The sequence below is a fragment of the Pavona decussata genome, unplaced genomic scaffold (assembly GCF_977016875.1).
Source record: "Pavona decussata unplaced genomic scaffold, jaPavDecu1.1 SCAFFOLD_115, whole genome shotgun sequence".
In the NCBI taxonomy this organism is placed as follows: Eukaryota; Metazoa; Cnidaria; class Anthozoa; order Scleractinia; family Agariciidae; genus Pavona; species Pavona decussata.
Window position 1 is genome coordinate 879,232 of NW_028145529.1, and position 25,769 is coordinate 905,000.

General features: G+C 43.5%; 2 protein-coding genes across 3 annotated transcripts in view; one reads left to right on the forward strand and one right to left on the reverse strand.

Moving 5' to 3' along the window:
* The window catches only part of LOC146469910 (uncharacterized), a 47,720-nt gene that overhangs the window by 14,242 nt on the left and 7,709 nt on the right, over positions 1-25,769 (reverse strand). For both annotated transcript variants that reach the window (XM_085122754.1, XM_085122753.1), the window contains exons 4-9: positions 10,174-10,260; positions 9,873-9,938; positions 9,023-9,073; positions 7,974-8,090; positions 6,629-6,674; positions 90-398 (exon numbers count right to left, since the gene is read on the reverse strand). In XM_085122754.1, the coding sequence (XP_084978880.1) occupies positions 90-398; positions 6,629-6,674; positions 7,974-8,090; positions 9,023-9,073; positions 9,873-9,938; positions 10,174-10,260 (676 nt within the window). The remainder of the gene's footprint in view (positions 1-89; positions 399-6,628; positions 6,675-7,973; positions 8,091-9,022; positions 9,074-9,872; positions 9,939-10,173; positions 10,261-25,769) is intronic.
* Positions 16,101-23,181, forward strand: LOC146469912 (uncharacterized). The gene is made up of 2 exons (XM_085122667.1): positions 16,101-16,274; positions 16,378-23,181. The coding sequence occupies exon 2, from the start codon at positions 16,483-16,485 to the stop codon at positions 23,179-23,181; it is 6,699 nt and encodes a 2,232-aa protein (XP_084978793.1). The 5' UTR covers positions 16,101-16,274; positions 16,378-16,482.

Here is a 25,769-nt window from a genome sequence, read left to right on the forward strand (position 1 = left end):
AGGGCCTTTAAAGACAGTCCATGCAACTAAATGTCTTATTATAAGGGCCTGGATGAGAACATTCTTCCATACCGTTCTACAAATCTCACCTGTGTTTCGCTGAATCCTGAGTAGCGGCAGTATAAGTAGAACTTTTGCCGCATCATCCCTATCAAGCTGCCGTAACATGGTGTACAGTTTAAAGACGGTAGCATCAGGTTCACTCTTCCCCCACTGAATAAGAAGTCTTTCAGTGGCCTCCTTGCTGAATTCCTCCAAATGCTGGATGAAGACAGGGGAGAAACCTATCAACTCTGTCAGCTGTTTCCAGTTACTTTCTCCTTCTAGTTGTCTGTTCAAAAGACCTCCCACCTTGTAAATCACGGAGGTAGGTAGGTCCTTTACTTTCATGTCGCTGTCTAAAAGGAAAAATAAAACTGTATACTGACCAGTTGATATTAATTATTGGCTTGCGTGTTTGTGATTGATGAATAATAATTAGAAATGAGCGCCGACACATCATTCAGCATCGATAAACCCTAACGCTACTTAAAGAAAACTAATAGACTGGCACGTTCTTATCCTATATATAAATGAGACCTTTCTATGTTACAGCACAATATTAAAGATAGATGACACTGTAGCCGAACTTGCCTCAGTGACCTGAAGGATTGGGTAATTCTTTTTTTTAGCCAGCTTATGCTAAGTCCTCTGCAACTGACTTTTCAAGAAACAAGATGCCTATACTGGCATTTATGCTTGGTGCTGTGCCTGATTTATTTAAATTGTACGCTTCTTGTACTCGTGATCATACCGGGAACTTCTTTCAGAAAACGTCATGACAGGGACAAATACATGTCTGACTCACGCGCTATTCAGGGCTATTTATCAGTTTCCTGTTATCTATTCGAGACCATACCGGAAAATGCTTTCGGAAAACGTCATGACCCGGGGCAGATTACATATCTTCACTGACAAATAGAAAATGCCTTTTGCTGCTAGCAAGTATGGTTTTCCCGAAACAGCTGGCAGTGAATGGATTAAACCATTGCGAAATTTTGGCGACTCTCATGCACGCTTAAGATCTTAATTCTCTTAAACCTCTTAAATCTTAAATTTTAAGAAAGGTTAAATTTCGAACTCTCAATCTCATTTGGTCTTAAGTTTTTTTTCACTGAATCTCATCCGGAAGCAGACAATTTGAACTTTTGTCAACTCTTGTCGACTGTCGTGCTCGTTTTGGCCGAAGCACTTGAAAAACGAGTGAAATATCACTGGATACAAAAAGGTTGGGACAAGCATTTTGAGAGTTTCAGGGGGGAGTATGACGATGTCTTTGCGATTTTCAGATGTCTCAGTGCTTGCCGCTCGTGATTTGGTAAAATTACTATCTGTTACTAGAAGAAGAAGCTATATTTTACTTCTAATGACTTCCTCGGCCGATTCTGCCGGAAAGATCTCTTTGACGAGACCGCTTCATTATGATTACTAGGTACAATAGCGTCTGAACCGAGCGGCAGACAAGAAGCAGTTTACAAGTTCAATTGTTGAGACTGCCATGCCACTTATTTTGGTGAAAATGAAGATATACAAGTGACTGAAAACAATCACATTGCTAAACATCATTCAAAAACAAACCACAGAATCGACTGGGCCTCTGTCAAATTGCGTACCTACAGTACGGATTACTATCAACGAATCACCTGGAAAGCTGGTTTAACATCTTAGAACAAACGACTGTTGCCAACAACTACCTGCAACTTACAAACGACTTATTGACAACATCAACAAATCAGACAAACAATAAACAAACCGAGTAATTTAAAATAGCAATAGACCATCGGACACCTAACCAGCGAAAGACGGAACGCATTGCACCAATCACTGTCTACAGTCTTCATGGCAAATTACATCAAGGTGAGAGACGAACAATAACATCGCGACGTCATTGACCATTGAGGTTAATAACAAGAGACATGTATACCGCCTACTGAAGATCGACGACAGTCAATGTTACCACAGGTAGCCCAAGCTCGAAATATGAGTGCTAGTTACGCAACGGTTGAAAAATATAAGGATTTGTATGGGAGAAAAACGGTTTATTTTAGAGGCTAAAAATATGAACGAATTCTTAAATAAAAATCACCCACTTTATTTCTCTTGTGTATGTTTTGCCTGCTATGTGGTTTTTAGGGCGATTTAGCGCGATTCCAGTGAGTTTTAGTACCATCGCTCTCTTTCTATATATCCTTTCCCAAGGTTGGGCAGCGTTGCTCGAGCGCCGAGCGGATCCACTGAAGGAAAACCGCCGTAAATTCGGCCCAAACGCTCAGATCGCCCCGTCGCCCACTGGGTGAGTAGGTAATCTGATTCGTTGGCCGGGTCGCTAAGCCATTTTTCAAACCTTCGAGGCACGGGCATTCTGAATTGAGCGTCACTCGAAAGATCTCAACGGAAAATTGTGCAGAGATTGGCGACCTTTGATGCCCTTTCCATGCACACGATCGTCGGATGAATCACAAGAATGGATAACAAAACAATCGTCCGTGGTCTTCGTGGAATTTCGGGGCGATCTGAGCGTTTGGGCCGAATTTACGGCGGTTTTCCTTCAGTGGATCCGCTCGGCGCTCGAGCAACGCTGCCCAACCTTGGGAAAGGATATATAGAGAGAGAGCGATGGTACTAAAACTCACTGGAATCGCGCTAAATCGCCCTAAAAACCACATAGCAGGCAAAACATACACAAGAGAAATAAAGTGGGTGATTTTTATTTAAGAATTCGTTCATATTTTTAGCCTCTAAAATAAACCGTTTTTCTCCCATACAAATCCTTATATTTTTCAACCGTTGCGTAACTAGCGCTCATATTTCGAGCTTGGGCTACCTGTGATGTTACCACGAACTGTCCTTAAGGATTCCACTCACCGCGATGATCATAATTAACTTATTAAGTTACTTGGTTATATACAAATCTACTGCATATATACAACCACTCCGCCTGGCAGAGGTATTTAAACCTCAGTGGCCTATCCAATGCATTCAAAATTCTTAAGTATAGGCATGGGAAATTTGTCGTTTTATCCACAACTAACACGACAAGAAGGAAAATTTGCCAAATATCACCGTCGCAATAGCGACTTTTAAAGGGACACAGTCACCTTTGTGACCGCGCTGACCTGGACGCTAGTTTTTGCCAAATTTTGAAAAGCGTCCACCTCAACCCGAAATCAAAACGGTACGCGTCGGCATCTAGAAATCCGCTTCAATCTTCCCAGTGTTTTATTGGATTTTCAATCTTTTACTGGAAACCTGTTTCTGAGTATGCTTTTGCTCATCCTATGATATTATTTTATCTTAGTATAATTACTCAGGTGATTATAGAGATTCTGTTGATCTGATTGGTCGAGGATTGCGTCATATCCTGCTATAATCACCTCGCGCGAGGTGATTATAGCGGAGCACTAACTTTCAAAATGGCCGCTTAGCTATTTGTTGACATTTCTGAAAAAGAAGTAAATAGCATCGCGCAGAATGCCTGGACATCATGAATAATTCATAGCCACTGAAGCGGCAAATTCGAATGCGATCGCGCTTTGAAGAGCTATAAATTAGAGAAGAATGGGCCGAAACTAGGCAACTAGGGTTCACAAAATTCCCTTTCCCGAGTCTCAGAAATGATAATCTCAAGGTTCACGCACGGCTTCTTGAAAATCAAGGATTAGTCTACAATTTGCACTAAAAAAGAATGAAATTGAGAAAGTAGAAGTTTTATGTTTTTCCACTTGAATATACAGTAAATTTTGCAAATTTTCGTATAGACAGTCATTTTGGAGAACTATTTTGGGAAAACTAACATACCTACTAGACTTTCACGCACGGCAAATGGCAGACGAGTCTTTCCTTGAAAAGAATCCGTCTTAATTTCGAAAATTGGTCACGAGGAACCTTTATGTTTTTCAGTTTGAAAATTGTTGGTCGTAGTTTTATTTGAAAATGGCGCGTTGAGAGCTGGCGAGCTATTGTTTTCAGCCCAGACATGAATAACAATACATGTCAAATGAAACAATGCCTATTGTTGAAAACCACTCTGCATGAAAAAATATTCTTAACTACCGCGAATTTTAAAATTGCCATATGCATCAGCTGTTTTACTTACGATCTACGGTCAAAACAAAGATGACGGCGTGCGCGACCAATAAATACAATAGTGATCGAGAGCTCTTTTCAGAGCTCTTTGAAAACCCGCTCCGTCCGTTCTTAATTCACATCGTGCCGCCATACGTTAATGTTATAAACTCTACTTACGATTTTCAACTGAACGGAGAAGGTATATGGAAATCATTGTGGAGGGACGTTTGCGGGAAACCGGCCAATTTGTTCGACCATCCTTTCCGTTCGCCTACAAATTAGAGGAATCTGGTCGCGAGCGCAACGTTTTAGTTAAAGCTTCTCTTTTTTCGCAACAAAGAAAAGGCACGTGCGCGCGAGTTTTTTCGAGCACAAGCTACTCAAGATTCAGGCGCGACAAGTATATGTTCGAATGCCTGCGAAGGCGCCACATTTGTTGCCGTGGGTTTGGCGGAAGGTAAGACTTGCCCTATTCACAATTAGTATAAAGCAGGCCAAACGGCCTTTCAAAAACAAAACAATAGGCATTCTGCGCGATGAGGATGAAAGAAAATGCAATTCCGAAAGGCACTAAAGATGCAGCTAAGTCTGAGGTGATACTTTTCGAAGGCAAGAGATGAAAATTTTGCTAATTGTGATAAAAAACCCTTGTAAAGAGCATGTTGTCGATCTCGATGACTTAAAATGAAGACAACAAATTAAGTTAAATTCGAGCAAGATTTTCTTTATTAACAGAATGATTTCACAAACAAAACTATTTCAAGACAGAATTTGAAAACATGGAAGTAATCAAGATGAATAAATGTCTCTGTAAGTTTTACGTTTCAGTGACGAGAAAAGAAAACAGTTTTTATAATTCGAAAACTAGTTTGTTGTCGGTTCGAGCGGCTCTCGACCACCATCTAAAGTCACCGCCTCACAACAAAATATCTTCATCTGCGACAACCGTGTACTTGTTTAGTGAAGCCAACAAATGACTTAATTCCTACCTGAAGCAGCTTATCTCTGAGGGCAATTCATAAACTTCTGTTAACCGGCGAAGCCATCATGTCAACTAGAAATTGTGCAATAAAATGCTATCGCTAACACTTGTGATCCCGGCTCGAGTTTTACACTTAACAGCCTGGTTCATCTCCATCTATTTTGTTAAACGGGTCGGAGAAAGCCAACATTCATTCACAGAAGTCAGTGCTTCGTCTCAATGAAGCGGCAGTTAAAGAATTCTGACATTCTGCTTGAGGCCGTGTGCAGTTTATCGATTGCGCATGTGATTTCGATTGAGCATGTGATCGGCAGACTGCGCGTCTCTGTTCATTGACGCGTGACGATTTGAAAGAAACAAACAAAATTGACATTTTTCGGACGGCACTTGTTTTTCTCTGATAATCACCTGGGTAATTATACTAAAACAATTTTTCGCCTCAGGCTCAGTAAATATTGGTGAATATTCCCCTCGACTTCGTCTCGGGGAATATCCACCAATATTTACTTCGCCTTCGGCGAATAATTGTTAAATATTTGGTTAAAAACAGTATGGATCGCGTCTCCAACGGAACATGAAAAGAAGAGGTGGGAAACGTGAAGGCGCGGGCGGAAGAAATCGCCTGCGTTGACTAAAATAACGAGAGAAATCAATCAAAAACATTGGAGAACAAATCACCATTATACATATTTGGAAAATTACATTTTCTCAACATGGCGAAAGGTTCGTGTGGTGGGAATCTTCGTAAACGATTCGAACTACGCGTCATGGCTGCTTGGTTTGGAGCTCAGACGAAGACAAGCTTCGGTACATAGTGGATTATCTCCTCGACAAGGAAAACCTCCAGTAGAACCTTGTTTTCTACGGGTCGAGCAAGCGTTCTTGCAACGACATGGGTTTGGTTCCTAAATTTAGATAACGGAGAAGTTGTAGAAACGAAATTATAAAAGCAAAATATATGATTGAAAGCAGAAATAAAGCTTACCGGTAGTTTCGCTACAAAGTCGTTTCGCTACACTGCAGCTCAGTCGATTCGCTACGTTTTAAAATTGACATATTCTCTGATATTTGAACTCAATTTGCTTCTCATGCAAACACTGTGAAACGTAGAAACAGCTAAGATAATTTTTCACACGACCGGATACCGAAATAAACGATTAAATGATTCTTCGACTTCAGAGGTATTCGTTGACGTTTGACTTTCCCTGGACAAGTCCATCATTAAATTCTCCATGGTATCAAGAAAATAAGTGTTCTAAAGTGACATTAGGTCTATAATCACTATAATAATTTTGACTGGCAAATACTTCGACTCGACAAGGTTTGTTTACATTTTTCCAAGGATGCGCTTCTCAGCGCGGGACTTGTGATAAAGTGTGATATGCAAATCAGCTAAGAAACGGTATCTAATGCGCATGTGCACCAGGTGACTGTGTCCCTTTAAACATTTTTTGGTTTCCATAACAATTTATATCAGTAACTTGCTGCCAGAACAAAGTTCTCCATCTGTATTCCTAGAAGCTCGACATGTCTACTCACCCTTTAAATGCTGTTCTTTGAGTACTGTGCTTGATGGTATCTTCCACTAGAAATTGAGCAGGAATCAGTACACTGTCTATACACAGATAGAAATGTGACACTGACGTTAATGATCAAACATGGTTAAGATAATCAAAGAATATTATTCACTCTTCCAATTTCCAAAGGGTTTTTCTGTCAGGTTCTTATTGCCCTTCCTTCATGGCTTCAAAATAAAACAACCGGTTTTATCAGCTGAGTTGATAAGCTTATTTGGCCACCGAAAAATCATTGGAGAGCTGGCGTTTCCTGATGGTTCACTTAAGTGAATAATTACCCAATTTCATCCAAAAAATTGGACGATTTTAAAATGTAGACCTTAAAATCAATAGAAAGCTCGAGCATACCATTTTAAACAAGATGCCCCTCTAATGGCATTACACGGAATGCTTAATGTAGCCCCAATTATTCCCCATTGTATGTTTTGCAGATATTTAAAAAATATCCTCCCTTGGCCATTGAAATAATTGTCTGAATGGTTTTATTCAGATATATTGCGTGATACTTATCGTTGTGTTACTAGGAATCATAACAGAAATAACTATGCAATAACGTCATGACCCCGCTGAACTGGTCTGGCCTCCTCTCGCTCTAATCCCTCGCGTTGATCATTCGATCTGTTTTTTGAAGCGGATTTTCTTTGCTGTGAACTCTCCCAATTTCCGCCGTTTCAACTGTCGAGTACTACCTAGAAGTTATTATTTCGATTTACTGCTTGAAAAAGGTTGGTTTTCTCTCTGAAAACGGCAGATCCGGAGTCTTAAATTCAGACATGTGGCCGCCATTGAACGAAAACAACTTTTCCAAATGATGATTTGCTTTGACGTCACACAAGTAGAGATGAGTGGGTCCCCTCCCTCGTGATATACGCGCAGATAATGGAGTTTGATTGGGCCGCTTTTGTTCAAGACAATCAAAACAATAGATCCCTTCTGGGAGAGGGAAGAATTTAATCTAGTTTTAATGAATAAATCAAATGATGATTTGACGTCACACAGAAGTGATGAGTGGGTCCCCTCTCTCGTGATATGTGCCTGAAAAATAGATTTTGATTGGGCTGCTTCTGTTGAAGACAATCAGAACAATATATCCTTACTAGGGGAGGACAGAGTTTAATGCATAAATTAATGTGCACATTTATGACACCGATGAAAAAAAAAGATACCCGACCGAAACCTAGACACGTCATGCCCTGCGGGCATTCCGTGTAAATAGTTTTCTGGTCACCCTAAGATTATTCTGAAACTCACAGTAAAATAATTCAACCAAAGTACTCAGAAAATCAAGGGCCTGAGTTATGACGTACACTTATCTTGCCAAACGGTTTCAGCACCAAATCCCGGGCGGACGCCAAAAAGCCTTTGGACTCTTTAGGTCTCTTTACAACCCATTCTAAAGACGCCCAGTGCAGTCGTAGGTGCTCCTAAAAGAGAACAATTTTAGGAATGACTGGGATGACAAATGCAAATTATGTATAATTATTGTGGATTATTTATGTTACGTTTTGCAGGTGAGCTGGGTATGTGACAAAAAAATTGATATTCGATAACTCCAGCAAATGATTATAACTTTCAAAACTCTACACTCAAAAAGGTATATCGGCGAGGAAATGATAATTTGTGTGGTTCAAGAAACGCAAGATTGACCCTATTTAGACCCGCCTTGTTCTTGTCTTCTGGACAAAAGAAGGGGACAAGATTTTGCCCCCTACATAATTCCAAGATTTTTAAAGCTAAAAAAATGAAACATATAGGATAAAATAGTACGTCCAAGCATGGCTTCTTTAAGGTCCTCAACAGGTACTGTTGGCGCCACATGACCTAAATTACGTCATCATTTCTAAATGGCGGCGCCCATCCTGGACTTGTAGCCCTCTCCAAGATTTAAGAAAGCCACTGAAATTGACCCAAAAAAATAATCAAAACGAATAGAACATTAAAATGATATAAAACCATGGTAACAAAAGATAAGATGAAATAATAATAATAATAATAATAATAATAATAATAATAATAATAATAATAATAATAATAATAATTGGTTCCTGAGAAATTTCTGAAAAGGGTTAGTCACAAAGTTTGGTGGTACTTGCTTACAAGTTCAAAAGTTACAAACGTTCAAATTCCATGAGGACAAAATCAGCCCCCTTCACCTCTCCAGTAAAGCCAAAATCGCTTGGTGGGAGTCAGTCGAGTAACATATTCTCCGGAATGAATTTAAAATGCATTAATTTCTACCTTCCACCTATAGGGTTGTCGTTAAAATACCACAAAAGACACCTAATCTAATGAAAAAGACTAATTAAGACCATCGGAACTTATGATGGGCTTGTAATTATATCGAAGATAAACATACCAGTCTCTTCTCCATTTGTAGCTTTATATCTCTTACGAGAGTATAGAATGTCTACACAAAATGCAAAATAATAAGTCATACATGTCAGCCGCTACAATAGAAGGCAACAAGTATACATCTAAAAACAGAGATAATGGTAGGTTAGAAAATATAAGTGGTATATTACATGGCGAGGTAAAAATATGGTTATTGACTTGAGGATTAATGCAACTGGCTTACTCCACTTAAACAAAACTTTCGAAATTAAAAAAAAACGCATTAAGACAACTCCTTCTGAAGATTTAGAAAGCCACCAGATATAAAGACACCAAGCACTACAACAGTTCATCAGCGCTCGCCCCCCCCCCCCCCCCCCCAAAAAAAAAGGTGCCCTCAAGGAACACAAAAGTGGTAAACACTTCAGGTAAGTACCGTCAATGCGATAAAAGAACGTACGAGGCTGACTGGGAACTGAACTGACCATAATTTAACATATCTTTAATTATACAAACAAAATTCAGTAATGTGATTATCACAGAAATATTGTCAACGTTTCTAAATTCAATTGTGGAATAGACTTTTTAGATACTGCAATCTAACTATTAACGGTAATTAAGGTGAAGTGTACAGTTAGGCCGCGCAGGTTGCCAAAACGGTAAAGAACAAGAGTCAGTTTTGCAGAGGCAAATGTGAAATATATGCGTACGCTTAAGCAAGAAAAATTAATCCCCACTACTTTGATGGGTTGTAAGAAACTAAACAGGAATAAAAGGGTACAACTAGGTGGAAAATAACAAAAATCCTAAAACAGATTTGCGAGACACTTGGATGAAGTAGGCTAAATTGCTGTTGGACTTTTCATAACACTCACCTGATTTACGTTAATGTTCTTCTCAGCACTGACTTCCAGGAATTTTATTCCATATCTTGCCGCCAACTGTGATACGGAAACAAGACGAAAAATACTGGGAATATAGTTATAATATTTTAAACAAGCAAACAAACAAGTCAGTGTAAAGGCATTAATTTGAATCGAAACATCACAAGTACAATAGATAGGGTATAGAACCGAGTTTGTTTTGTATAAAATAACGACATATCGTGATTGCGGTCTCGTTTTTGTTAAAGGATTTAAAATCAATATAGCATTGATAAACTGAAGTAAATCTTACCGAAGCTCCTCTTTCTTTTGAAACTACTCTTGTGTCCTCTCTGTGGCAGTTGTTTCCAACTAATATTTTCACAGCTTCTGGAACTAACTGAATAAACATTCAGAATTAGCAACGATTATTTGTCACCAAACACGTTTTTCTTATTCTCAAGTAGCTTTAGTGTTGAACTTAGGGACCGTTCATTTTTTATGAGCATGGGGGGGCTGGTGGGATTTAGGGGGGGGGGGGGGGCACGAGAAAAAATGGCACTAAAGGGGAAGCTACCAAAAAAAATTGAGTGAAAGAGGGGGGGGGGGGGGGTCACCAGCAATAATTGGCTAGCAGGGGAAATTGAAAGTGGCTCAACACAGAAACAGATGAAGAAATTGAATATTTTTTCAATTTTATTTAATACGATTTTCCTAACCACTTTTAACTTGTTTTACATACTGAGGTCGAAATCTGCATTTCATATTAACAATAACTGAGGAAATGAAGCATATCTGAAGCAGCAATAATGAATATAAACTGAAGTAGACACCTGTGTTTGTACAAGTTCAAATTAATATAAAGACGTAACAGTCTCACTATTGAATCATCCGTGGGGGAGTAGTTTTCTATTAAGTGGTTGTACTCAAAACTGTATCAATAGATTGTTTAATGTTCTGTTTAATAGTACTCACTTTTATAAAGACTGTTGATTGGTAAATTATTTGAACCCAGGAGTATCAGTAGACTCAGTAGTATGCCTAGTGTGAACATCCAGATTAGTTTTTAATAATAGAACTGTTGTTGGTGACTTCAGTTGACGGTAAATCTGAGCCGTAGGCCATCTTCAGAAAAGCTTGTAACTCTCATTTTTTTTCGAGGGGTTCGAACGAACCCCCTTTGAAGATCAATAATGGCGGAAGAAAAAGCACAATGAGGAGGTTGAACAACTACATGAGGTGTACCATGCGAGAGAGTAGAATGTCCGCCCTGGTTCTAATGCATATCAAATATGATATGCCTGTCAATCTTGACGAGATAGTCAATTTGTTTGAAGGCCTACACCCGAGAATGATGCAGTTTACCAGCTTGGTGTATGACTATCAGCAGATCGAATAGCTATCAGAACTTGACAGGGCGCGGAATGTACATTGAACTTTCTTGTTTAAGTGTCCCTGACTGAGAAAGTGGTCCAGATGTTGGAAGTAGGGGTCAACCAAATTTGATGAAACTTGCTGCAGAAGTTGGCCTTGGTGAGACATTCCAAACACCCTTTGGGTTTTGTTTTCCGACCTTTGGTTTAAAAGTTTCAGGGGGGGTCCCATTTCGGGCTTCTGAATCAGTGAAAATCCTGTTTTTGAGGGGGTATGTTTGTACTAGTATAAAAATAAACACATCAAACATACTGAATATTTTTCTGCATAGTGTTTTTCTACTATAAATACCCTTTCAGGTCGTATGTAAGGATTCAGCATCAAAGCATCTGACTGTGTGGGGCCTGGTACTAGTTTTGGCCAAATTTTAAAGAGAAAATTACCACCAAAAATTGCCAAAGTTTAGCAGTTGATAATTTTTAACTGCCAACTTAGTTAAAACGGATTCTTCTGTCAGCAGTTACTCCAGTGTAAGTACAACCAAAATCAACTGTGAAAAAATTGGCTCGCTAACTTTAAGGGGCTTTAGCAAAGCATTTTAGAGTCACACCCTCACAAAATTTACATATGACCAAAAGCAACAATTTAACAATGTGAAGCTGATAATGCAAGTTCCATCCGAGCGAGTTCCAGGAGTAGAATGCCTAATTCGCTGCAGGACCAAGAAGGAGTTGTACGCGAAAAGCTGAACGTTCTAAAACGGTCTGCAGGAGGCTATGTCGCCACAATGTCTAAAGTGTGCGCTCGAATTGATGATTTACTCGCGGACTTTGCTAACTTGGTGCAAGTGCGGAATCTGCAAGCCACCTTGTCAGATGCATTTAGGAATTATGGAGACAACGTCGCGCGGACCAAAGCTCTTCTCAATGACAGCAGCGTGGAACTTCACGAAATCCAGGGCGTCTACGAGGCTCAAGAGGTCAGAAAACGTCTGTATGATGATAGGATCGAACATTTCGCGATCGAAGCTGCTTCGTATTTTAATAAACAAGTGTCACAAGAATTACCCCGTGTCAGCACTTCATCGCCTCGAGGATCGGTGAAATCGCAGAGCAGTCGAATTTCCAAGTTAAGTGCAGCGAGCTCGAGACTTCGCGAAGCCAAAATCGCGGCAGAAAAAGCGGCTCTAGTCGAAAAACAAACTGAGCAAAAACGATCGAGGACAATAGCAATGAAAGTCAAGTTATTGGAGCTTGAAATGAAACAAAAGCAATTCGAATTTCAACATCAACTAGAACTAGCGAAGCTCGACGCCGAAAAAGAGGCAGAGGAAGCTCGGGAAAGGACAGAGTTGGCAGATTTGGAGTTCAAGTTAGCAGAGCGCGAGTTTTCTTGTCTGCAGTTTGAGGAAAATCCACCTGAGCGGCATAGTTTTAACAGAAATATTGACATTGACGAAGACTTTACAAGTGTATCCGACGCTGGTCCGCAAGTTGTCTACCCTCAAGCTGTTTCCACGCAATTAGGGTCGATCGCCCAGGTTTGCTCCACGCAGCCATTTTCTCCAACCACGTGTTCCGTCTCATCCACGAGAGTCTCGACCTGCCACGTAACGTCTCCGCGTGTCTCTGTTCTTCCCGACACGTCCTCGCGTGGATCAACGTTGCCTGCGCCCACTTCACGTTTTCCTGAGTTTTCTGCCACGTCCTTTCAAGCCCCTACAGTTCCCGTGGTGTCCTCGCGTGTCTCCTCGTTACCTGCGTACTCTACGCGTCTTACAGATTTTCCACCCATGCCTACGTGTGCTTCCTTGCAAGCCTCTGCAGTTCCCGTGGTGTCCTCGCGCGTCTCCTCGTTAACTGCGTTCTCTACGCGTCTTACAGATGTTCCACCCATGCCTACGTGTGCTTCCTTGCAAGCCTCTGCAGTTCCCGTGGTGTCCTCGCGCGTCTCCTCGTTACCTGCGTACCCTACGCGTCCTACAGATTTTCCACCCATGCCTACGTGTGCTTCCTTGCAAGCCTCTGGAGTTCCTGTGGTGTCCTCGCGCGTCTCCACGTTACCTGCGTACCCCACGTGTGTTCCTGATTTCCCACCGATGCCTACGCGTGCTTCTGGGGTTCCTGCTATGTCTGCCTCAATGTTGCCGTCGTCGTATGTTTCCGAGTCTCCACGCGCTAGCTCGTGTGTTCCTGCCATGTACCCGGGTGTCTCCCTGTTCTCATCCCAGCCGCCCTACAATGCAGGTCCAATATTCACACATGCAGCTCAAGCCTATGGTCCAGTTCGCCTGCCTTGTCACGCAACTTCAGGACATCTTCCACCTTCTCTTCAGCCAATGGGTGAAAGCTTCCTTGCAACTATTGCTACCACAATAGAAAGAATTAGTGCCGATCAAGGTCTACCTCCACTACAAGTGCTTAAGTTTGATGGCTCCCCTGAGAGATATCCACTATTCAGACAGAGGTTTCACCAGATGGTAGAATCGAAGGCATTGGATGAACAGACTAAGATGGCTCGCCTGTTGCAGTTTCTCGAGGGCCCTGCTCTTAGAGCTGTGCAAAGGTACGAGGCCTTGCCAGGAGGTTTGTCCAAGGCGTTAGAAGTCCTGCAAAGTCGTTTTGGTCAACCCTTTAAGATCGTAAGAGCTTGCGTCGACACTCTGACTAAAGGTCCCCCTATCGCATCTCAAGACAAGGATGGTCTCCAACGCTATGCAGATATGGCACAAGTCATGTATGATACCCTCGGTTCTATGAACTGTTTAGGAGAAATGAACACTGACAATCTCGAGAAAGTGATACTAAGGTTGCCCAAATGGCTCCAAGACAAGTTTCGAGAACATTTGAAGAAGCTTCAACGCCAAGGAAGAATTATCCCCACATTCAAAGACATTGTTGAGTTCCTGAATGACCGAGCTGATTTGGCTAATCATCCGTTTTTCACAACTTCTTCTGAGGTGAAGTCACACAAACGAATTGAAGATCGAGACAAGTCTCATCTGCGTCACCTTACCACTCTTACCACAAGTACCTCTAGGGAGGCCAGCAGACTTGCGATCAATAAAGACACTAAAGCCAGCAACTGCCCCTTGTGTGTCCAGTACCACCCACTCTATCGCTGCGGGGTATTCAAGTCCAAGCCCGTCGAGGAGAGGAGGGCCTTAGTCAACAGAAAGCGGATTTGCTTCAACTGCATCAACTCTACAGAACACACGGCCAGTTCGTGCAAGTCGCGAATGCGTTGTAGGGTACCTGGTTGTGGAAGGTCTCACCACACTTTGCTTCACCTGTCAGGTCCATCCCGAGAAAACGCTGATCATCACACTAACAACACTGAAGTCACAGTCATCCCAACCATGCCTACTGTCCTGCCAAGCGACCAAGATGCTCCCTCGAGCACGTGTGCTACTGCAACCTTGGCTGAATCCTCTGAGATTTACCTGCAGATCATGCCCCTCAAGATCATCGCCAACGATGGACGATATACAACCACTTACGGCTTGATCGACTCCGGCTCCGACGTCACTATGATTGACCCATCCCTCGTCGATCAGCTTGGTATTCAAGGCGAAGATGGACAACTCCTCCTTTCCACAGTAAGCCAAAGAGACAAACAGGAGAATGGAGTAAAGGTTGACTTCAAAATAGCGCCCGTTGATGATCAGCACTCACACCAGATTACTGTGCGCAATGCATGGGCTGTACGAGACCTTACCATCCCGCTTAAGCATGTAACAGCTCGCAAGAAGATGGAGCAATGGTCGCACTTGTGTCAAGTCCCTTTTCCCGAAGTACAAAGAAAGAAGGTTTCTATCCTTATTGGAACGAACATCCAGGAAGCCTTTATTCCGTTGGAAGTTAGAAAAGGAAGACCTAATGAGCCCTTCGCGATACGTTCCTGCCTTGGCTGGAGTATCCTTGGCGGTTCCGGCAGTGTAGACGGTAGACGTCAGTTTAACCTGCATCATGCTTCTTCTGAAGATGTTTCTCTCAATCGACAGTTGGAAGAATTCTGGCGAATTGAGTCCCACGGCACCGTGAAAGAAGCCTTTGGGCCAATGTCTGTTGAGGATCGAAAGGCGCTGAAGATAATAGAGAACACAATCTCTAAGGTTGACGGCCATTACCAGATGGGCCTTCTCTGGAGGCAGGAAGTACCCTACCTTCCATTTAACAGAGCCTTGGCCGAAGGTCGTCTTCAAGCTCTGAAAAGGAGATTTAACCGGGATCCTGGCCTAGAGGAAAAGTACCGCTCCGTCATAGATGACTACGTTACTAAAGGATATGCAAGACAGCTAAACGAAGAAGAGGCCTCTAAGAGATCCAAGATCACTTGGTACTTACCACACCACCCGGTGCTGAACGTTAACAAGCCCAACAAAGTACGCGTGGTATTTGATGCTGCCGCTAAATTTGATGGCACTTCCCTGAACGATCGGTTGTACCATGGCCCAGATCTCACAAATAATCTGGTTGGCGTACTTATTCGCTTTCGAGAGGAAGAAACTGCGTTCACAGCTGACGTAGAGGCGATGTTCCATCAAGTCAAAGTTCTTCCAGAGGATGCAGACGCCCTAAGGTTCTTGTGGTGGAATGCTTCTTCAAATCTCCCCCCTAAGGAATATCAGATGCTTGTCCACATATTTGGAGCAACTTCATCCCCTTGCTGTGCCAACAAGGCACTTCGACAGACGGCAGGCGATAATAAAGGCCGGTATAGCCCTGAAGTCATCAAGACCGTACACAGAAATTTCTACGTTGATGATGTACTGAAATCTGCGCCGACAGCAGAGAAGGTGATTTGGCTTGTAGACCAGCTGACCAGGCTACTGAGTGAGGGCGGCTTCCACCTAACGAAGTTTTTGTTAATTTACACTTTTCCATGTAGTTTTTGTTTTCCGTATCTTTATCCGTGTTAATTGTGTCCTGCACCCTTCATTCCTTCCTGAACAATTTTTCGCACTATATGTAAATTCAGTGGTATATAATATTTTCAACACTTTCATTTTATCACTCACCCACCTAAATCCAGCAATTGGTAAGTGTTTTTTCAGTCGTCCTGTTTTTTGGTTTCAGTTGTCATTTTCGCGTTTATTCTTTTTATAGTCGTTCTTAGTTGTTTCCTGTACTTTCTCTGATAGGTATTTTACCAAACCCCTTGATTTGAGTGAATAAATTGCGGATTGAAAACCTGTGAGTCTCTTCGTGGCCCTCGCCACTTCATTGTAAAATACCAATTGAAGATCATGGACGGTATCGAAGCTGATAATGGAAGTTCCATCCGAGCGAGTTCCAGGAGTAGAATGCCTAATTCGCTGCAGGACCAAGAAGGAGTTGTACGCGAAACGCTGAACAGTCTAAAACGGTCTGCAGGAGGCTATGTCGCCACAATGTCTAAAGTGTGTGCTCGAATTGATGATTTACTCGCGGACTTTTCTAACTTGGTGCAAGTGCGGAATCTGCAAGCCACCCTGTCTGATGCATTTAGGAATTATGGAGACAACGTCGCGCGGACCAAAGCTCTTCTCAGTGACAGCAGCGTGGAACTTCACGTAATCCAGGGCGTTTACGAGGCTCAAGAGGTCAGAAAACGTCTGTATGATGATAGGATCGAACATTTCGCGATCGAAGCTGCTTCGTATTTTAATAAACAAGTGTCACAAGAATTACCCCGTGTCAACACTTCATCGCCTCGAGGATCGGTGAAATCGCAGAGCAGTCGAATTTCCAAGTTAAGTGCAGCGAGCTCGAGACTTCGCGAAGCCAAAATCGCGGCAGAAAAAGCGGCTCTAGTCGAAAAACAAACTGAGCAAAAACGATCGAGGACAATAGCAATGAAAGTCAAGTTATTGGAGCTTGAAATGAAACAAAAGCAATTCGAATTTCAACATCAACTAGAACTAGCGAAGCTCGACGCCGAGAAAGAGGCAGAGGAAGCTCGGGAAAGGACAGAGTTGGCAGATTTGGAGTTCAAGTTAGCAGAGCGCGAGTTTTTTTGTCTGCAGTTTGAGGAAAATCCACCTGAGCGGCATAGTTTTAACAGAAACATTGACAATGACGGAAACTTTACAAGCGTATCCGACGCTGGTCTGCAAGTTGTTTACCCTCAAGCTGTTTCCACGCAATTAGGGTCGATCGCGCAGGTTTGCTCCACGCAGCCATTTTCTCCAACCACGTGTTCCGTCTCATCCACGAGAGTCTCGACCGGCCACGTCACGTCTTCGCGTGTCTCTGTTCTTCCCGACGCGTCCTCGCGTGGATCAACGTTGCCTGCGCCCACTTCACGTTTTCCTGAATTTTATGCCACGTCCTTTCAAGCCCCTGCAGTTCCCGTGGTGTCCTCGCGCGTCTCCTCGTTACCTGCGTACTCTACGTGTCTTACAGATTTTCCACCCATGCCTACGTGCGCTCCCTTGCAAGCCTCTGCAGTTCCCGTGGTGTCCTCGCGCGTCTCCTCGTTACCTGCGTACTCTACGCGTCTTACAGATGTTCCACCCATGCCTACGTGTGCTTCCTTGCAAGCCTCTACAGTTCCCGTGGTGTCCTCGCGCGTCTCCTCGTTACCTGCGCACTCTACGCGTCCTACAGATTTTCCACCCATGCCTACGTGTGCTTCCTTGCAAGCCTCTGCAGTTCCTGTGGTGTCCTCGCGCGTCTCCACGTTACCTGCGTACCCCACCTGTGTTCCTGACTTCCCACCGATGCTTACGCGTGCTTCTCTGGTTCCTGCTATGTCTGCCTCAATGTTGCCGTCGTCGTATGTTCCCAAGTCTCCACGCGCTAGCTCGTGTGTTCCTGCCATGTACCCGGGTGTCTCCCTGTTTTCTTACCAACCGCCGTACAATGCAGGTCCGATATTCACACATGCAGCTCAAGCCTATGGTCCAGTTCGCCTGCCTTGTCACGCAACTTCAGGACATCTTCCACCTTCTCTTCAGCCAATGGGTGAAAGCTTCCTTGCAACTATTGCTACCACAATAGAAAGAATTAGTGCCGATCAAGGTCTACCTCCACTACAAGTGCTTAAGTTTGATGGCTCCCCTGAGAGATATCCACTATTCAGACAGAGGTTTCACCAGATGGTAGAATCGAAGGCATTGGATGAACAGACTAAGATGGCTCGCCTGTTGCAGTTTCTCGAGGGCCCTGCTCTTAGAGCTGTGCAAAGGTACGAGGCCTTGCCAGGAGGTTTGTCCAAGGCGTTAGAAGTCCTGCAAAGTCGTTTTGGTCAACCCTTTAAGATCGTAAGAGCTTGCGTCGACACTCTGACTAAAGGTCCCCCTATCGCATCTCAAGACAAGGATGGTCTCCAACGCTATGCAGATATGGCACAAGTCATGTATGATACCCTCGGATCTATGAACTGTTTAGGAGAAATGAACACTGACAATCTCGAGAAAGTGATACTAAGGTTGCCCAAATGGCTCCAAGACAAGTTTCGAGAACATTTGAAGAAGCTTCAACGCCAAGGAAGAATTATCCCCACATTCAAAGACATTGTTGAGTTCCTGAATGACCGAGCTGATTTGGCTAATCATCCGTTTTTCACAACTTCTTCTGAGGTGAAGTCACACAAACGAATTGAAGATCGAGACAAGTCTCATCTGCGTCACCTTACCACTCTTACCACAAGTACCTCTAGGGAGGCCAGCAGACTTGCGATCAATAAAGACACTAAAGCCAGCAACTGCCCCTTGTGTGTCCAGTACCACCCACTCTATCGCTGCGGGGTATTCAAGTCCAAGCTCGTCGAGGAGAGGAGGGCCTTAGTCAACAGAAAGCGGATTTGCTTCAACTGCATCAACTCTACAGAACACACGGCCAGTTCGTGCAAGTCGCAAATGCGTTGTAGGGTACCTGGTTGTGGAAGGTCTCACCACACTTTGCTTCACCTGTCAGGTCCATCCCGAGAAAACGCTGATCATCACACTAACAACACTGAAGTCACAGTTATCCCAACCATGCCTACTGTCCTGCCAAGCGACCAAGATGCTCCCTCGAGCACGTGTGCTACTGCAACCTTGGCTGAATCCTCTGAGATTTACCTGCAGATCATGCCCCTCAAGATCATCGCCAACGATGGACGATATACAACCACTTACGGCTTGATCGACTCCGGCTCCGACGTCACTATGATTGACCCATCCCTCGTCGATCAGCTTGGTATTCAAGGCGAAGATGGACAACTCCTCCTTTCCACAGTAAGCCAAAGAGACAAACAGGAGAATGGAGTAAAGGTTGACTTCAAAATAGCGCCCGTTGATGATCAGCACTCACACCAGATTACTGTGCGCAATGCATGGGCTGTACGAGACCTTACCATCCCGCTTAAGCATGTAACAGCTCGCAAGAAGATGGAGCAATGGTCGGATTTGTGTCAAGTCCCTTTTCCCGAAGTAGAAAGAAAGAAGGTTTCTTTCCTTATTGGAACGAACATCCAGGAAGCCTTTATTCCGTTGGAAGTTAGAAAAGGAAGTCCTAATGAGCCCTTCGCGATACGTTCCTGCCTTGGATGGAGTATCCTTGGCGGTTCCGGCAGTGTAGACGGTAGACGTCAGTTTAACCTGCATCATGCTTCTTCTGAAGATGTTTCTCTCAACCGACAGTTGGAAGAATTCTGGCGAATTGAGTCCCACGGCACCGTGAAAGAAGCCTTTGGGCCAATGTCTGTTGAGGATCGAGAGGCGCTGAAGATAATAGAGAACACAATCTCTAAGGTTGACGGCCATTACCAGATGGGCCTTCTCTGGAGGCAGGAAGTACCCTACCTTCCATTTAACAGAGCCTTGGCAGAAGGTCGTCTTCAAGCTCTGAAAAGGAGATTTAACCGGGATCCTGGCCTAGAGGAAAAGTACCGCTCCGTCATAGATGACTACGTTACTAAAGGATATGCAAGACAGCTAAACGAAGAAGAGGCCTCTAAGAGATCCAAGATCACTTGGTACTTACCACACCACCCGGTGCTGAACGTTAACAAGCCCAACAAAGTACGCGTGGTATTTGATGCTGCCGCTAAATTTGATGGCACTTCCCTGAACGACAGGTTGTACCATGGCCCAGATCTCACAAATAATCTGGTTGGCGTACTTATTCGCTTTCGAGAGGAAGAAACTGCGTTCACAGCTGACGTAGAGGCGATGTTCCATCAAGTCAAAGTTCTTCCAGAGGACGCAGACGCCCTAAGGTTCTTGTGGTGGGATGCTTCTTCAAATCTCCCCCCTAAGGAATATCAGATGCTTGTCCACATATTTGGAGCAACTTCATCCCCTTGCTGTGCCAACAAGGCACTTCGACAGACGGCAGACGATAACAAAGGCCGGTATAGCCCTGAAGTCATCAAGACCGTACACAGAAATTTCTACGTTGATGATGTACTGAAATCTGCGCCGACCACAAAGAAGGCGATTTGGCTTGTAGACCAGCTGACCAGGCTACTGAGTGAGGGCGGCTTCCACCTAACGAAGTTCACAAGCAACAGTAGGCAGGTGTTAAAGGCCCTCCCACAAGAGGAACGAGCGAATCCTTCTATCAATCTCGACCTCAGCCAACTTCCTATCAGCCGCGCACTTGGATTACACTGGGATGCAGCTTCGGATACCTTCCAATTCAAGGTTGTTCCCACGAACAAGCCTCCAACTAAACGTGGCATTCTTTCGACTGTTAGTTCCCTATTCGATCCACTTGGTTTTTTGGGCCCGTTTCTCCTCCCAGTCAAAGTCATTCTTCAAGAACTATGGAGAATGGACGTCCAGTGGGATGACCCTATTCCAGAGCCTTTACTAACACAGTGGAATGGATGGGTAGAGTCTCTGCCCCTTGTTGCGAACATCAAGATTCCGCGATGCTTCAAATCATTTTCTAGCACCCGAGTCATCACCGATGTCCAAATGCACTATTTTTCTGACGCATCCAACAAAGGTTACGCTGCAGTTGGCTACTTAAGGCTCGTTGATGATACAGGAAAGGTCCATTGCGCCTTTGTTATGGGAAAGACCCGCAATTCCCCGCTGAAACAGTGGTCCATACCGCGTTTAGAGTTACAGTCAGCAGTGGTAGCTACACGCTTGCATCTACTGATACGCGACGAGCTTGACATACCCCTTCAAGGTGTTACGTTCTGGACAGACTCTTTGACGACCTTGCAGTACATTACGAACGAGAAGAGGCGATTCAAGCCATTCGTTGCTAATCGAGTGAACGAAATTCATGAAGCCTCGACTCCTCAGCAATGGCGACATGTGCCAACATCACTGAACCCAGCTGACGATGGTTCCAGAGGGATGAAGCTACATGATCTTGACCCAAATTGCCGCTGGCTCTCTGGCCCAAGCTTCCTCCTGAAGCCCGAAGAACATTGGCCAGTTAGAAGGATTGGCAATATTCCAGATGACGACAGTGAAGTTCAAGTTGAAAGAACCGTCATGGTGATTGACCGTGGATCATCACTGGACCTGCTTCTGCGTCGCTATTCATCTTGGCCTCGCCTCTTAACTCTTGTCGCCTGGTTGTTACGTTTCGTTAACCATGTTCAGAACAAAGGAACTTCTACTGAGAGAGGTGGAATATCCCTTTCAGAGATACGGTGCTCCTCCAAGAAAATTGTACAGTTGGTACAACGCCAAGCCTTTGCTGAAGAGGTTGATTCCTTAGTCGAAGGTCGTCCAGTTAAATGTCAAAGCAAGCTTGCAACTCTTCTTCCTGTATTCGTAGAAGGAACCGTGCGCGTGGGAGGAAGAATTCGTCACGCTCCTATCGCCTTCGAAGCTGCCCATCCGATGATACTTCCTAAAGATCATCCAGTTTCTACCCTGATCGTGCGCTACTACCACGAAATCCTGGGGCATGCCGGTCGAGAGCACGTACTTTCCTTCATACGACAACATTTCTGGATTATTCAAGCAAGGTCACTCGTGCGCCATGTTCTACGAAGATGCATCGATTGTCGCAAGCGAAATGAAGTCCCCATGACTCAGTTGATGGCTGACCTGCCAAAGGAACGTCTCACTCCCTATGATCGGCCGTTCACCTACACAGGAGTCGACTTCTTTGGCCCATTCTACGTGAAGCGTGGTCGGAGTTCAGAAAAGGTGTACGGTTGTCTCTTTACCTGCCTTACCAGTCGCGCTGTGCATATAGAAGACGTGAGTTCATTAGAGTCCGATGCCTTTATTCAAGCCCTCCGCAGATTCATCTCGAATCGTGGGTGTCCCAAAGAAATCTGGAGTGATAACGGAACAAATTTCGTCGGAGCGGACAAGGAAATTCGCGACTCTATTCGTCAGTGGAATCAGGATGATCTAAACAAGCAACTGATTAAGGATGGGATTAACTGCTCCTTGTGCCCAATGTTCCAGTGGAAATTTCAGCCTCCAGCCGCGAGCCATATGAATGGGGTCTGGGAACGGTTAATTCGAAGTGTGCGTAAGACCATGAAGGCGATCCTTGGCAATCCAGATGCGTTGGTTGGACTGGAAACCTTACGCACGGTCTTCGCAGAGGTTGTTACCATTCTCAACAGTCGCCCGCTTACTCCCAGCAGTGATGATCCAAGCGACCCGGAACCACTCACTCCGAACCACCTTCTGCTGCAACAGAAAAATCTCGCTCTGCCCCCAGGTCTGTTTGTTCGCGAAGATCTTTACAGAAGAAAACAATGGAGGAGAGCCCAATTCCTTGCTGACTGCTTCTGGAAACGGTGGCTAAGAGAATACGTTCCAGCTTTACAGCAACGCCAAAAATGGGTTCGCGAGAAAGGAAACTTGAAGGTCAATGATCTCGTAATGCTTGTGGATGAAAATTCCCCTCGTGGAAGATGGCTCCTTGGCAGAGTTATGAAGATCTTTCCTGGCCACGACCAACGCGTCCGAGTTGGAGAAGTCAAAACGAAGAATTCAACGCTCGTGAGGCCGATTTCAAAACTTGTATTGCTGGAAGAAGAAGATTAGTAACATTGACATTCGCCTACAGTTATTATCAGAAACCTCTTGGACAGTTTGAATGCGCTAGTTCTAAGAACTTTCAGTGACTGATTAATTGATTCGCCTTTATTGCTGAATTTCCGCAAATTCAGCGAAGCCCCCCAGGATGTTGCGGTTTTTGTTAATTTACACTTTTCCATGTAGTTTTTGTTTTCCGTATCTTTATCCGTGTTAATTGTGTCCTGCACCCTTCATTCCTTCCTGAACAATTTTTCGCACTATATGTAAATTCAGTGGTATATAATATTTTCAACACTTTCATTTTATCACTCACCCACCTAAATCCAGCAATTGGTAAGTGTTTTTTCAGTCGTCCTGTTTTTTGGTTTCAGTTGTCATTTTCGCGTTTATTCTTTTTATAGTCGTTCTTAGTTGTTTCCTGTACTTTCTCTGATAGGTATTTTACCAAACCCCTTGATTTGAGTGAATAAATTGCGGATTGAAAACCTGTGAGTCTCTTCGTGGCCCTCGCCACTTCAATCATGGTAGCTTTATTTATATTTTAACATTTCAGTTTGCTTTGTTAATGCTTACTGTACTTACAAAGTCTGTGATAAGCAATAACTGTGTGGTTAAAAACTACCTGGGACCCTTAAATTGCCTTAGAACTGGATAAATAGTATTCACAAAATCAACGTTTGTTCTACTTGAACGGGAATATTCGTACAAAGTAACTAATGGGAACTCAAATAACTAAATAGGCGGCATGATAGTTATACTGACTTTTCTTTCAAGCATAACCTTGCTTGCTTACCTTTATATCACTTTATATTAGCCATGTTTACAGTGGTAAGGCTCCTTGGCTTCGAGAGAAATGTCTCCAAGGTACTTTTTTATGTCAAGAAATAGCCATATTCCTGATAATTGACAGCACCTTACGGCCAATTCATGACGCCCGATGAACAGTTCTTGTTGTATTTGTTTACAGACAAGTCCACAGTCTAATATATGTACGGAGAATGCTTTCTCAAGCCACTGAGTTGTGTGTAAGTAATATTATGCACATTTTGTGTAAAAAGGCAGAGATATTCTCTTTGTCGGTACCTGCGTCCTTATAGCCATAGCCGATATTTCTACGTCCACATTTTATATTGCTGCTGTACAGTAAATGAAATTTCACTGTTTGTTCCGCCATCTTGGATGTAGGCAAAGAAGGACTGGGTCGGTAGTGGTTCCCAGTCTTCCTATCAACTGCTCCTTTGTTTACAAGTCGGAAACAAAAAATCTTGTGGGAAGGAAAGGAAAGGAATGGCGTTTTGTTCTTTCGGGGGGCCGGGGAAAGAAAATCTATGTGGTGCTATAGAATGAGCAAAACAAGAAAGTTCCATGGTACCATTGCTTAGCTGTAATGCGGATATGAGCTCGTGGCTCAAGGATAAATACAAAGGTTCAGGGGCTTCAGGGAGCAGGGGACGTCCTGCTGACAAGGGTTCGGGAAGTGGCGGTAAGAAATGCAAGATAATTTGTTGTACCCTCGTATATTTAACCCTTCATATATTCATATATAAGAAATGTCAGTATGACATTTCTTTTAATGTACTTTTAATATATGTCCGACTGGACAACTTTCTGCAGTTGGCATGCAGTCACGCGTCATGACGCGTGACTGCATGCCAACTGCAGAAAGTTGTCCAATCGGACATATATTAAAAGTACATTAAGTCATACTGTCATACTGACATTTCTTATATATGAATATATGAAGGGTTAAATATACGAGGGTACAACAAATTATCTTGCATTTCTTACCGCCACTTCCCGAACCCTTGTCAGCAGGACGTCCCCTGCTCCCTGAAGCCCCTGAACCTTTGTATTTATCCTTGAGCCACGAGCTCATATCCGCATTACAGCTAAGCAATGGTACCATGGAACTTTCTTGTTTTGCTCATTCTATAGCACCACATAGATTTTCTTTCCCCGGCCCCCCCGAAAGAAGAAAACGCCATTCCTTTCCTTTCCTTCCCACAAGATTTTTTGTTTCCGACATCGACAGGTGCTTGTAAACAAAGGAGCAGTTGATAGGAAGACTGGGAACCACTACCGACCCAGTCCTTCTTTGCCTACATCCAAGATGGCGGAACAAACAGCGAAATTTCATTTACTATACTGCAGCAATATAAAATGTGGACGTAGAAATATCGGCTATGGCTATAAGGACGCAGGTACCGACAAAGAGAATATCTCTACCTTTTTACACAAAATGTGCATAATATTACTTACACACAATCACGAGCTGAATATCGAAATCTTCGATAAAGAGAAGAGCTGCCTTAACAACTCAGTGGCATGAGAAATCATTCTCGATACATATATCAGACTGTGGACTTGTCTGTAAACAAATACAACAAGAACTGTTCATCGGGCATTATGAATTGGCCGTAAGGTGCTGTCAATTATCAGGAATATGGCTATTTCTTGACATAAAAAAGTACCTTGGAGACATTTCTCTCGAAGCCAAGGAGCCTTACCACCGTAAACATGACTAATATAAAGTGATATAAAGGTAAGCAAGCAAGGTTATGCTTAAAAGAAAAGTCAGTATAACTATCATGCCG